This window comes from Sarcophilus harrisii, chromosome 1, assembly GCF_902635505.1.
Source record: "Sarcophilus harrisii chromosome 1, mSarHar1.11, whole genome shotgun sequence".
Lineage (NCBI taxonomy): Eukaryota > Metazoa > Chordata > Mammalia > Dasyuromorphia > Dasyuridae > Sarcophilus > Sarcophilus harrisii.
The window spans coordinates 56864874-56878852 of NC_045426.1; the positions used below are offsets into that span (position 1 = coordinate 56864874).

At 37.4% G+C, this 13979-nt stretch overlaps 1 protein-coding gene across 2 annotated transcripts in view; it reads left to right on the forward strand.

The window, feature by feature from the left end:
- Nucleotides 1–2915: 2915 nt before the first annotated feature.
- Nucleotides 2916–13979, forward strand: part of CHCHD6 (coiled-coil-helix-coiled-coil-helix domain containing 6) — a 316552-nt gene continuing 305488 nt past the window's right edge. Inside the window, exon 1 of one of the 2 annotated variants that reach the window (XM_031956166.1) lies at nucleotides 2916–3146. In XM_031956166.1, the coding sequence (XP_031812026.1) occupies nucleotides 3063–3146 (84 nt within the window). In that variant the 5' untranslated portion in view covers nucleotides 2916–3062. The remainder of the gene's footprint in view (nucleotides 3147–13979) is intronic. The other variant, XM_031956173.1, reaches the window with a different exon arrangement.

Below are 13979 nucleotides of genomic sequence, written 5' to 3' on the forward strand. Positions count from 1 at the left end.
CTTCTTGGCACAGCTGCCTGCTAGGACTCCACTGTGAAGACCCTCTTCTCAGGGATAACCTTTGTTATTTCTCTGACAGGACCTTGCCACTGAGGAGTTCTGTCTTCCTAGCAAAGCTTGCTTCTCAGTGCCAATAAAAATCCCTTTTGCCATTCAGACTTTTGGGGTTTATGAATTCTTTTACATTGGATCTGTGTCTCCAACCAAAGAGGGGATTCTCATATCAATTCTCTACCACTAGAACAGCATCACTTACAAGATTTCTATGACTATGTACAACGTTCTCCTGGTTCTTCTCTCTTCACTTTGCATTAGTTCATATAAATCTCAGGTTTTTCTTACAACACAATAGTATTCTACAAGTTTGCTTTAAGGAAAATACTACCCAAACTCCAATATAATAAATATATGCAAGCTCTTACTGTTATTATTATAGATAGTATTATATAATGACTAGAGGGATGATTTTGGAAAGAACACTTCCTCTGGAGTCCAAGGGCCTGGTTTTAAATCCTGCTGTTGATGTTTGCTACCTGTGTGATACTAAGCAAGTCCCTGAAGCTCTCTGTGACTTAATTTTATCTTCAATAAAATGAGAGTTGAATTAGATTCTTCCTGGGACATCTTCTGGTCCTAGATCTATGATTCTATGACCTGGCTCCAAGTCCTGATTTTGTTTTATATTAATCTGCAATAAATCTGGAAAGTTTTGTCTGAAAGATACAAATAGAAAAAAGCAGAACCCAAAAAAATGTTCTTCCATCCCTTCATTGCAGAAGCAGGTTAATGTGGATATGAAATAAAGGAGGGAAAAGACCCCACATGTGCAAAAATGTTTGTAGCAGCTCTTTTTGTGGTAGCAAAGAATTGGAAAATGAGTAGATGCCCATCAGTTGGGGAATGGCTGAACAAATAGAGATACATGAAGTAAATGGATTATTGTTCTATAAAAAAAGACGAACAAGCTGATTATAGGAAGGTCTGGAAAGATTTACATGAACTGATGCTGAGTGAAACAAGCAGAACCAGAAATACATTGTACATAGCAACAGTAAGAATGTGTGATGATCAACTATGAGACTTGGCTCTTCTCAGTAGTTCAGTGGGCAAAAGGAATTCCAATAGACTTTGGACAGAAAATGCCATCTGCAACCAGAGAAAGAACTAGCCAGTCTGACTGTAAATCAACACTTCTTTATTCTGGGTTTTTTTTTTTTTCCCCCTCTTGCATGGTTTTTCCCATTTGCTCTGATTTTTCTTTCCCAATCTAATTCATAAAACAATGTATATTAAAAATTTAACTAAAAGTTATGTATACGAAATATCTCATAGACTGTTAAGCACCAGTGATGTCAGTTGATTTTCCTAAACTGCTTTTTTTCCTTTCTTTTAAAATCTTTATTATAATGGATTATTTGTTTGGCAGGGAAATGGGGGGGGGAGATATATTAAAAACAAATGTGATGTTAAAAAAAAAACAAGAAAAAGCAAATTAAGAAAAAAAGAAAAAGCAGAATTGGAAGAAAATAGTACACAACAATTATAATAGAAAATATAAATGTTTTATATGGAAATCTTGATTAAAATTGATAATATTAGATTTATTAAAAATCAAATAGATATATAAAAATCAAAAATACCAAGAAATGTAAACAATTACAAAGCAAGATTAGGTGTAATAATGTTGATTATTAAGTTTTTAATAAAGCAAATTTGTTTAACTTAATGCCCCAGGAAACTACAATTTACAGGAAATAATGGGTCTGAATAGTGGAGAGAGTTTTCAACATTTCCTTCTTGGATGACTTAGGATTTGGAACTAAAAGAGACTTTCTTTTTTCATTTTGAAATGTTTAAAGGGCCATCATTAAATTTTTTTTTTTGTAAGTAAAAAAAAACTTAAATTCAAAATGAGAAAAGAAAATTGCCACATACATAGTAGTCTATAAGAAAGAATTCAATTTTAAACAATAAAGAGTGTATATCATTTTTTAAAGCTGCCCAAGTTTTCTTTGCTTCCTTGTTGGTTTTCTTTTGTTGTCTGTTAGGCATTTTTTGCTTTATTTTCCCCCCTTCTTTCCCCCATTATCCTAAAGAAGGCTACAATTAAACATCTCTCTCTCTCTGTTTCTCTTTTTGTCTCTCTGTCTCTCTCTATCTCTGTTTCTCTTTTTGTCTCTCTGTCTCTGTCTCTCTCTGTCTCTATCTTTCTCTCTCTGTCTCTGTCTATCTGTTTCTCTTTCTGTCTCTCTGTCTCTGTCTCTCTCTATCTCTGTTTCTTTTTGTCTCTCTGTCTGTCTCTCTGTCTGTCTCTATCTCTGTTTCTCTTTTTGTCTCTGTCTATCTCTGTTTCTCTTTTTGTCTCTCTGTCTCTGTCTATCTCTGTTTCTCTTTCTGTCTCTCTGTCTCTGTCTCTCTCTATCTCTGTTTCTCTTTCTGTCTCTCTGTCTCTGTCTCTCTCTGTCTCTGTTTCTCTTTCTGTCTCTCTGTCTCTGTTTCTCTTTCTGTCTCTCTGTCTGTCTCTATCTCTGTTTCTCTTTTTGTCTCTCTGTCTCTGTTTCTCTTTTTGTTTCTCTGTCTCTGTCTCTCTCTGTTTCTCTTTCTGTCTCTCTGTCTCTGTCTCTCTCTGTCTCTCTCTATCTCTGTTTCTCTTTTTGTCTCTCTGTCTCTCTCTCTCTCTGTCTCTCTCTCTGTCTCTGTCTCTCTCTGTCTCTGTGTCTCTCTCTGTCTCTGTCTCTGTACACCCCCCCCCCCCCTCCCCCAGTCTGCTGCGGATCTCGCCCCGTTCGGGGTTTGGTTTTGGATTCAGGCGCCTCTCAGGAAGGTGGGGGCAGGGAGAGACTACAATTCCTAGCATGCCCCGCGAAGGAAGCGCTTCGCGATTGGCCGTACATCCGCCCGCAGCCAATAAGACGAGGCCTTGTTAGCGGGGAGCTCGCCGCAGAGACTGAGGGAACAGGGAGTCCCGAAGCGGGTTCTGGGGTCCTGTGGAAGAAACAGTTTGTTCGCGTCTGCTCTCTTTCGCCTCCAGAACCTCCCCGGGGTCTGCCGGGAGGGCGGGGATGGGGAGCACCGAGAGCAGTCCCCGCAAGGTGTCTTTCGGGGTGGACGAGGAGGAGCGGGTGCGGGTGCTGCAGGGTATCCGGGTGAGTGCGGGGACAGGCCGCGCCCGCCGCGCCGGCGAGGAGGGGGCGGGGAAGGGGGAGGGAGCTCAGAAGGGGGAACGGGAGGGGCCGGGAATCCGCGGGCAGACTCTGGGAGAGTCTGTCCTGGCCCTCTTCCATCTGGCCGGGGAGGAGACTGATGTCCAAGGTCACACAGGGGGGGGGGGGGGGGGGGCGCTGGCCCCGACGGGCTCCCAGGCCCCTCCAACTGTGCGCTTACTGAGGGAGCCCGCTTCTAAAACCAGCCTCGGATCTCTTCCTCACCCCTCCCCATCGGTGAAAAAGAAAAAATAAATGAAACCCGTTTTGTTTTTTAGTATTTTATTTTCAGATCTGCCTTCTCTCCCTTTCCTCACCCCTCCTCCCCAAATTGAGGAGGCCAGGAAAAGACCTGTTAAGGACGGTGTGCAGTCAAGCAGAGCAGCCCCGCCCCATCATACATACATGCATATGTATTAATGTTTGGATAACCCACCAGAGGAACCCTGAGGCCCTGCGTGTGTATGTGCACGGAGTCATACACACAGACACATACGGATGGAGAGATAGGCTGTATGTGTGTGGGTGCGTGCACACAGAGATAGGGAAACTGAGGCCATGTGTGTGTTTAAATATATCTACATACTTCTATACACGTATGCGTACATGTAAGAGGAAACAGGCTAGAGATGGGTGTCTATGCACACATATGGAAACTGAGGCCATATATACGATATGTGTGTATCTATGTACATATATGCATGTATGAACAAACAGGTTGTATATGTGTGTATATATGCACATACCCACAGAAACTGAGGACATATGTGTTTTATATTTATATATCCCCATACCACATATACATACACATGTATGAGGAAACAGACTATATATATATATGTGTATATGCATACATAGTTACAGAAACAGGCCAAATATGGTTTATACACACATATGTGTGAAGAAATGAACTGTATACATGTATGTATATGCATACACAGATATGGAAACTGAGGCCATATATATGATATGTATGTATCTATGTACATATATGCATGTACGAACAAACAGGTTGTATATGTGTGTATATATGCACATACCCACAGAAACTGAGGACATATGTGTTTTATATTTATATATCCCCATACCACATATACATACACATGTATGAGGAAACAGACTATCTATATGTGTATATGCATACATAGTTACAGAAACAGGCCAAATATGGTTTATACACACATATGTGTGAAGAAATGAACTGTATACATGTATGTATATGCATACACAGATATGGAAACTGAGGCCATATATATGTTTAAATATAACTCTACACATATGCATCCATATATGAGGAAATAGACTACATATGGGTGTATATGCACCCAGATAGGGAAACTGAGGCCCTATGTATGTTATGTGTGTATCTATATACATATATGCATGTATAAAGAAACAGGTTGTATATGTGTGTATATGCGCACATACATGGAAACTGAGTACATATATGTTTTATATTTATATATCCCTATACCACATATACATACACATGTATGAGGAAACAGACTCTCTCTCTCTCTCTCTCTCTCTCTCTCTCTCTATATATATATATATATATATGTGTGTGTGTGTGTGTGTGTGTATGCATACATAGTTATAGAAACAGGCTAAATATGTTTTATACACACATGTGTGAAGAAATGAACTGTATACATGTATGTATATGCATACACAGATATGTAAACTGAGGCCATATATATGTTTAAATATATCTATGTATTTCTATGCACATATGCATACATATATGAGGAAACAGTTGATATATGGGTGTATATGCATACAGATAGGGAAACTTAGGCTATATATATGTTTTATGTATATGTATGTATATATACACATATATGAAGAAAGACTATATATGTGTGTATGTACACACAGTCATGGAAACTAAGGATATATAAGGATATAAATCACATATACATATATATGTATGAGAAAACAGACTACGTATGTGTATATATGTATGTATAGATATGGAAACTGAAGCCACATATTTGTTTTGTGTTTATCTTTATACACACATGTATGAGGAAACTGATTATATATGTGTACATGTGCATACACAGATATAGAAACTGAGGCAGAGTATGTTTTATATCTATACATGCATGTATACACATTTGTATGAAGAAACAGACTATATATGGGTTTATACGCACACATATGGAAACAGGCCATATATATGTTTTATGTATATATCTCTTTACACACAGGCACATGTATGAATAATTAGGCTGTATATGTGTATATTGTACCCACAGATGGAAAGTGAAGATATATGTATTTTATATCTATGTATCTCTACACACACACACACACATATACATATGAGAAAATTGACTATAAATGTGTATATACAGACACATATGGAAACTGAGGACATATATATGCTTCATATCTATATATCTATAGATATAGATATATCTATACCCACATACATATACACATAAATGTGAGGAACCATACTATATATGTGTGCATATGCATGCACAGATACAGAAACTGAAGCTATATATATATATATATATATATATATATATATATATATATACACTTCATGTATATCTATATACACACACATACATATATACATACATATGAGGAACCTGACTATATATGTGTGTATATGCACACACATATATGGAAACTGAGGATACATATGTTTTGTAGCTATATATCTTTATACACATACACATATATATGTATGAGGAAACAGACTATAAATGTATGTATATGCACAGAGATAGAAACTGAGGCCATATATATGCTTCATATATGTATACATAATATACACATAAATATGAGGAACCAAACTATATATGTGTATGTATGTACACACATATATGGAAACATAAGCTTCATGTATATCTATCTATCTACACACACATACATAAACACATATATGTGAGGAACCAGCCTATATATGGATGTAAATGCACACTGATATGGAAACTGAGGCCAAACATATGTTTTGTTTATATACACATACCCATACATACATACATATGTACATATGCATGAAGAAACAGGCTCTATATGTGTGTACATATACATATGAAAAAACATATATGTTTTATGTTGTTTTTGTGTGTCTTTTGTTTTTGAAGAGGACCATGATGTCAGGGAAGTGATGCCATGACATGCAAGTGAATTGGATTTATGCGAGGGAGAGCTGTGCAAGGTCACCAGCCTCTCTTCTCCCTCCAGAGTCATCTGGCTTCAGTGACGAGAAATAGATCAGGAAGACTGGAGATGACACTCATTTAGGGATCAAGACTAAATAGCAATTGAGGCAAGGAATCTTGTCTTTCATCTAATAATAATAAAAAACTCTCATCTTCCTGAGTTCAAATCTGAATTTGCTGTGTTACCCTGGGAAAGTCATTTAACTGCCTCAGTTTCTTCATCTGTAAAAGGAGCTAGAGAGAGAAATGGCATACCACTCTAGTATCTTTGTCAAGAAAACCCCAAATGGGGTCATAAAAAGTTGGACATGATTAAAACAACTGAACAACACTACATATATACATATGGCCAACATAGGAATCTGTATATATGCATAAAATTAGACATAAATATATCAATCAGTTCCATTAAGCTATCACTTCATATCAGGAGGTAAGTAGCATAAAACAATACTTTTTTTTTTTTTTAAACAGCTATGTATAGTCAAGTAACACTAATTTTCCTGTTGACCATTTCCAAAAAATATCTGTCTCAACTCATATCCTTATTATCACTCTTTTTAAGAGGAGTTGGGGAGCATAAAACAAAACCTTTGTAACAAATATGTGTAGTTAAGCAAAACACATCTCCCTTGGCTATGTCCAAAAAATTACGTCTCAGTCTGCATTCTGAATGCATCACCTCTCTGTCAGAAGATGGGTAGCATGCTTCATCATAAGAACTTGGCAACTGCTTGGTCTTTGCACTGAATGGTGTGCTTGGGTCTTTCTAAGTTTGTTTTTATTATGTCACTGTATCAGTTGTTCTGGTTAGGTTTACTTTGCACCCATTCATAGAAAACAGTAATAATAGTTGTCCCCTAACATTGGCAGGGACTGGGGGCACAGGACCCCTATGAACATGAAAAACCTTAATTAACTCATCGCCCCGTTTGTCATTCAGTCAATTTTCAGGCGTGTCCAACTTTTGGCAAAGATGCCTGAGTAGTTTGCCACTTCCTTCTCCAGCTCTTTTTACAGAGGAAGAAGCACAGAGACAAACAGGGCTAGGCGACTTTCCCAGGTCACAAGCTGTATCTGAGGCCTCTTTGGGACTCAGAGGAGTCTCCCTGACTCTGAACCTGGCCCTCTTCCTGTGTGTCACCTCGCTGCCCATCTAGGCCCCACATCAAACATTTATTTTTAATAGTTATAATCATGTTTATTTAACATAAAATAGGTAAAACAGCACACTGCCCCACTAAGAAAGTTAATGGTTTCTGCTCAGGAGAAATGAGTATCTTCTGTGCAGTATTTGCAGCTCCTTGAGCAGCTGCAGTGATTGCCTCACAATTCTTTCCAAGAAAAGTCCTAGACATAGTGATCCCTGGGGAGAAAGGGCACAGGACTGACTTTAGCTGACAGAGAAGCAAAGAGGGGGGTCTTCCCAAAGAATGCATGGATCTAATTCTTTAGTGCACTAAAACTTTTAACAGAATTTCATTGTTAATACCTATGGAAGTAAATTTTAAGGTAGATTGGTCCCATACAGTATTTATGCACTTAGGACTTACTAAAGTTTTTTTTTTTTTAAGCTTTCTTTACATGTGCAAGTCTTCTGTGATTTTCCCTAATATACCTCAGATCTCCATCCCTTTTAATTATCAAAGGCCAATTTGTAGATAAACAAAACCATGAATATGGAACCTACAGAGATGACTGTAGTTAGCATTTAATATAGTGCTTTAAAGTTTGAAAAGTGCTTTGCATAAATTACACAAATCTTTTTGGATTTCTCCAAAACCATCCCTCTCATCTTTTTTTTTTTTTTAGAGCACAGTTGTCTTCCATCACCTTCATATACTCTGAATTATTCAGCCATTCCTCCACTGAAGGGCACTCCCTTCGTTCCAGTTCTTAACCATCAGCAGCAGAGTCAGGCTTTGAACCTAGGCCTCCTGACTCTAAATGAGAGGATCAGGGTATAGAAAGGAGAGGGAGAATATATGAGCTAAAAGAGGGAAAAGCCTAGGACCAGAAGTTTCTGTCCCCCAACTGGTTCAGTGATTTTGGGGTAAGGCTCTGAGCCCACAGAATTTACTGAAGCCCTGAGAGGAACCGAGCTCTTCTGTAGTCTTGTATCAGTGCTGTCTACCCTCTCAAGATTCACTGAGTAGTTGTGTGGGGTCCTGGGCAGAGCAGTGATTGGAGTCAGTAAGACCTGGGTGGAGCTTCTACCTGAAATGATATCTGTGACAAGGCATTTATCTTCTCAGCCCCAATTTTCTAATTTGCAGAATGGAGATAATTGTGATTCCACTTTGCAAGTTTGTTTGAGGTTTCAAATGAGAGAATGTGTACAAAGCTTTGAAGATTTTAAGGCCCTATAAAATTTTCAGCAGTTCTTAATACGGATTTAAAGAACTTTTTAGGCCAGGAGTTCTTAACCTTTGCAATCTAGTAAAATCTTTGGACTCCTCATAGTCCTTTTTTAAAGTATACAAACACAAACTTTTTTTTTTTTTTAAATTTAATAGCCTTTTATTTACAGGATATATGCATGGGTAACTTTACAGCATTAACAATTGCCAAACCTCTTGTTCCAATTTTTCACCTTCTTACCCCCCCCCCTCCCTAGATGGCAGGATGACCAGTAGATGTTAAATATATTAAAATATAAATTAGATACACAATAAGTATACATGACCAAAACGTTATTTTGCTGTACAAAAAGAATCAGACTCTGAAATATTGTACAATTAGCTTGTGAAGGAAATCAAAAATGCAGGTGGGCATAAATATAGGGATTGGGAATTCAATGTAATGGTTTTTAGTCATCTCCCAGAGTTCTTTTTCTGGGCATAGCTGGTTCAGTTCATTACTGCTCCATTGGAAATGATTTAGTTGATCTCGTTGCTGAGGATGGCCTGATCCATCAGAACTGGTCATCATATAGTATTGTTGTTGAAGTATATAATGATCTGGTCCTGCTCATTTCACTCAGCATCAGTTCGTGTAAGTCTCTCCAGGCCTTTCTGAAATTATCCTGTTGGTCATTTCTTACAGAACAGTAATATTCCATAATTTTCATATACCACAATTTATTCAGCCATTCTCCAACTGATGGACATCCATTCAGTTTCCAGTTTTTAGCCACTACAAAAAGGGCTGCCACAAACATTCGTGCACATACAGGTCCCTTTCCCTTCTTTATAATCTCTTTGGGATATAATCCCAGTAGTAACACTGCTGGATCAAAGGGTATGCACAGTACAAACACAAACTTAAGGTTGAAAAAGGAAACCAATTACTGAAGTATAATTATTGGAATATTTTGTAAAAACAAGTTGACAGATTTAAGATTAAGAACCCTTCTTCTAGGCCAACCCCTTTATTTTCACCAAGGAGAAAATCTGAGATCTAGAGATATTAACCATAAGACAAATGGCCACCTAGCCTCCATTTGAAGACATCTTCCTTCAGCACAATGCCCAATATGGAGAGCACAGAGAGAGTTCTTAAACCTCAGCAGATCAGAAAAAGATCCAGCCCAGGATTCCAAAAGGAGGGGAGGGCAGTATGTATAAGGCCAGAGGAACAAGAAAGAATGCAAAGTTGGGGGAATGGCAAGGGAGCCAGTCTGGCCAGATGCCAGGGTGTGGAAAGGGAGTCCTGGTGCAGTAAGCCTGTATATATCCATGTAGCCAGATTGTGAGGGGCTTTCTGTACCAAGTAGAGAGAGGAATTTGGGCTTTATCTTAGAAGCAGTAGGGAAATGCTACTGATGCTGTTAGAGGCGGCGCAGGTGGCATTGTTAGACTTATTTCAGGAGTACTTTGGTAGTATTTTGGTTAATGGATTGGAGAGGGGAGAGACTGAAAGCTAAGAGCCTAGTTAGGACACATTAATTTAGTCAGTGAGTTAAACGTTTCTTAAGGCTTACTGTGTGCCAGACACCATGCTAAGTCCTTGGGATACAGGAAAGATAAAAGACAGGTCCTGCTCCCAAGAAACTCAGTCTAATGAAAAAATACAAACAATTATGTAGCAAGATCTATGTCCATTATATATATATATATATATATATATATATATATATATATATATATATATATATAATATGATAAGTTGGAGACAATCGATAGAAGGAAGACACTAGAACTTAATGAGATTGGGAAATAATTCTTACAGAAGACAGAATTTTTTAACTGGTACTTGAGGGAAGCTGTGAAAGTAGGGGCAGAGATAAGGTGGTAAAGCATTTCAAGCATGGGGACAGCCAGTGGAAATGCTCCTCAGAAGTTATGAGTATGTGAATTAGGGTCGTAGCAATGTTAGTGTAGAAAAGAGGATCTGTTTCAGGGGTAGAATTCTTAAGAATTAGCCATTGAGGTATATATTGAATATGACTTCTATAATAGTGAGCAGGCTGATTTCAGAAAAGCCAGGAAAGACTTACATGAACTGATGTTGAGTGAAGTGAGCAGAACCAAGAGAACATTGTATACAGCAGCAACAAGGTTAATGATCAACTGTGATGGATTAAGGTCTTTTCAGTAATAAGATGATTCAAGACAATTCCAATAGACTTGGAATAGAAAGTGTCATCCACATCCAGAGAGAGAATGATGGAGATTGAATGTGTGGACTGAAGCAGAGTATTTTCATCTTTGTTTGCTTTTCTGATTTTTCTTGTACAGTGTGACAAATATGGAAACGTTTAAAAGAATACACGTATAACCTATAACAGATTGCTGTCTTGAGGAAGGGGAAGGAAGGGAGAAAAGATTTTGAAACACAAAATCTTAACATAAAACAAATGAATGTTGAAAACTCTCTTTACAAGATAATTTGAAAAAGTATTTGGAAAAATAAAATATTGAGAAAAAGACAACACAAAAGAATTGGCCATTGAATAGTTAATTGGTGAAAGGAAGAAGTTAAAGATAAATTAGAGATTGTGAACCTGTGTGATTGAATTGAGATCTGCTGTTATCTGGCAGTTTGGAGGAGGTCAGATAATGGTCTATGTTTTGGACATGTTGAATTTGAAACATGAATCCAGGTAGACATGTGGGACCAGATCTTTGAGAGAAAGACTAAGGCTAGATCTATAAATCTGGGAGTCATCTGCATATAGTAATTGGATCCATGGGAGTTATAAAATCTCCAAGAGGAGAATCCAGGACAGTCCTTTGGACAGCTCTAGTTATTAAGAAGTTTTTTGTTACAGAGTCACTTCTCTGCAACTTTTACCCTTCTTTCTGGTTCTGCCCTCTGGGCTGAGTATGGCAAGCCAGATCTCTTTGTCATGAGGCAACTCATCAGATGTTTTAAGATAGCAATCATTTCTGTGTAAATCTTCTCTCCCCAGGCTAAAAGTCCCTCTTTCCTTCAACCACTGATTGCAAGTCTTCTCATTATTCCAGTTGCTGTCTTTTGAATGAGATCTTGCTTGTTAATGTTCTTATTAAAATAGGGTTACCAGAACTGAATGTAGTTTTCATGTTGCTTAACTAGAGCAGAGTGCAGAGGAATTTTTACCTCCCTCATTCAGGGCATGGACTGGTTGTTTGTCATGCAGCTGTTTCTACTTTTAGCTTGTAGTCCATAGAAACTCACATTTTTTTAAATTAAAAAATTTTTTATTAAAGCTTTTTAATTTTCAAAAGATATGCATGGATAACCCTCACAAAACCTTGAGCTCCAATTTCCCCTCCCTTCTCCCCACCTCCCTAGAGAGGAGGTAATTCAATGTATATTAAACATGGTAAAAATATGTTAAGTCCAATATATGCATACAAATTTATACAATTATCTCTCTGTCCAAGAAAAATCAAATCAAAAAAATTGAGAAAGAAATAAAATGCAAGCAAACAACAATAAAAACAGTGAGAATGCTATGTAGTGATCCACACTCAGTTCCCATAGTCCTCTCTCTGGGTGTGGATGGCTCTCTTCATCACAAGATCATTGGAACTGGTCTGATTGTCTCATTGTTGGAAAAGTCACAAACAGAATTGATCATCATATAATCTTGTTGTGTACAATGATTCTGGTCACTTCACTTAGCATCAGTTCATATAAGTCTCTCTAGGCCTTTCTGAAATCATACTGCTGATCGTTCCTTATAGAACAATAATATTCCATACCATTTAGATATCATAACTTATTCAGTCATTCTCCCCCTGATGGGCATCCACTCAGTTTTCAGTTACTTGCCACTACAAAAAGGGCTGCCACAAACATTTTTGCACAACCTCACATCCTTTTCATGCAAATTGTTGTCTAGTCCGGACCTCTGAGAGACATCTTAGTAAAGTACACAGTGTACTAGGGCTGGAGTTAGGAAAATCTTTCAGTGCTAACCCTGCTGGGCTATTTGGGCAAGTCTCTGAAAATTTTGAAACCTCAGTTTCCTCATCTCTAAAAAGATGATGGTAATACTTGTACTTACCTCTGAGCATTGTTGTGAGACTCAGATGGGATAAATTATTGATTTACAAGTTATAAAATTTTTATGTAGATGTTAGCTGTTTTTAAACTACATCTCCGATCTTTTTTTAAATTCAGTTGAATGAATTTATTTGGTTGATTTTTTAAAAATCCAAGTGTAGGATATTACATTATTCTTAATAAGTATCATTAGATTTATCTCATTGTTCTAGGGATATATATAAATATATATATTTAACTATAATTTTAGTTAACTATAAATTTGATTAGTTTATCACTTCTGCCTTCATGCAGTTTGTTGATAAAGATTTCAAAGAACACAGGACTAAGAACAAATTCCTGGGACACTCTGCTACAAACTTTCAAGTTGACATACTGTCATAAATCTAGAGTTGAAAGGATTTAGAGATCCTCTTCATTTATAGATGAAAAAATTGAGGCCCAGAGAGGTTAAGGGAGTGCCCAAAATCTCACATGTGGCAGAACCAGGATTTGAATCCAAAATCCGTCATTTGTTGACTACTGTGCCACATTGGTTGAACTATGGATACTTTTTGGATCCAGTCTTTAAATCATGTCCCAAATTCCCTTCGCCATCCTATTGTCTACCCCACATTTCTCCATCTTTTCCACAAAGATAGCTTGAGAAACTGTTAAATGCTTTTGAAAACCAAGCATTGTAAGTCTTTGGCATTGCCCAAATTAAAAGAGAAGATAAGGTTACTTAGATGAAGCTATGCTGGCTCCTAATGTTCACTACTTCCCTTTCCAAATGTTCACAAGCCATCTTTTTAATAATATGTTCTTGAATTTTATCAATTGAAGTCAAGCTTACCTCTTTATAGTTTGAAGACTGCTTTATATTATTGTGTGTGAGGACCATGCTTTCTCATTGTCAAGAAAGTTCTGTTTCATACTTCATTAGTTTTCAAAGGTTGCTAACAGCACTTAAGTGGCCAGACCTGCTAGTTCTTTTAGTAGTTCATGCAGTTCACATACAAATTTTGCAGACACATATTGATTTAGAACACCCCATATTGTCATTATTTGTATTCTCTTAGATTGTTATTTATTTTGTGAAATGTTATCCAACTGTATTTTAATCTGATTCAGATCACCCTGGGGAATGTTATATATGTTTGACACATCTTATGTG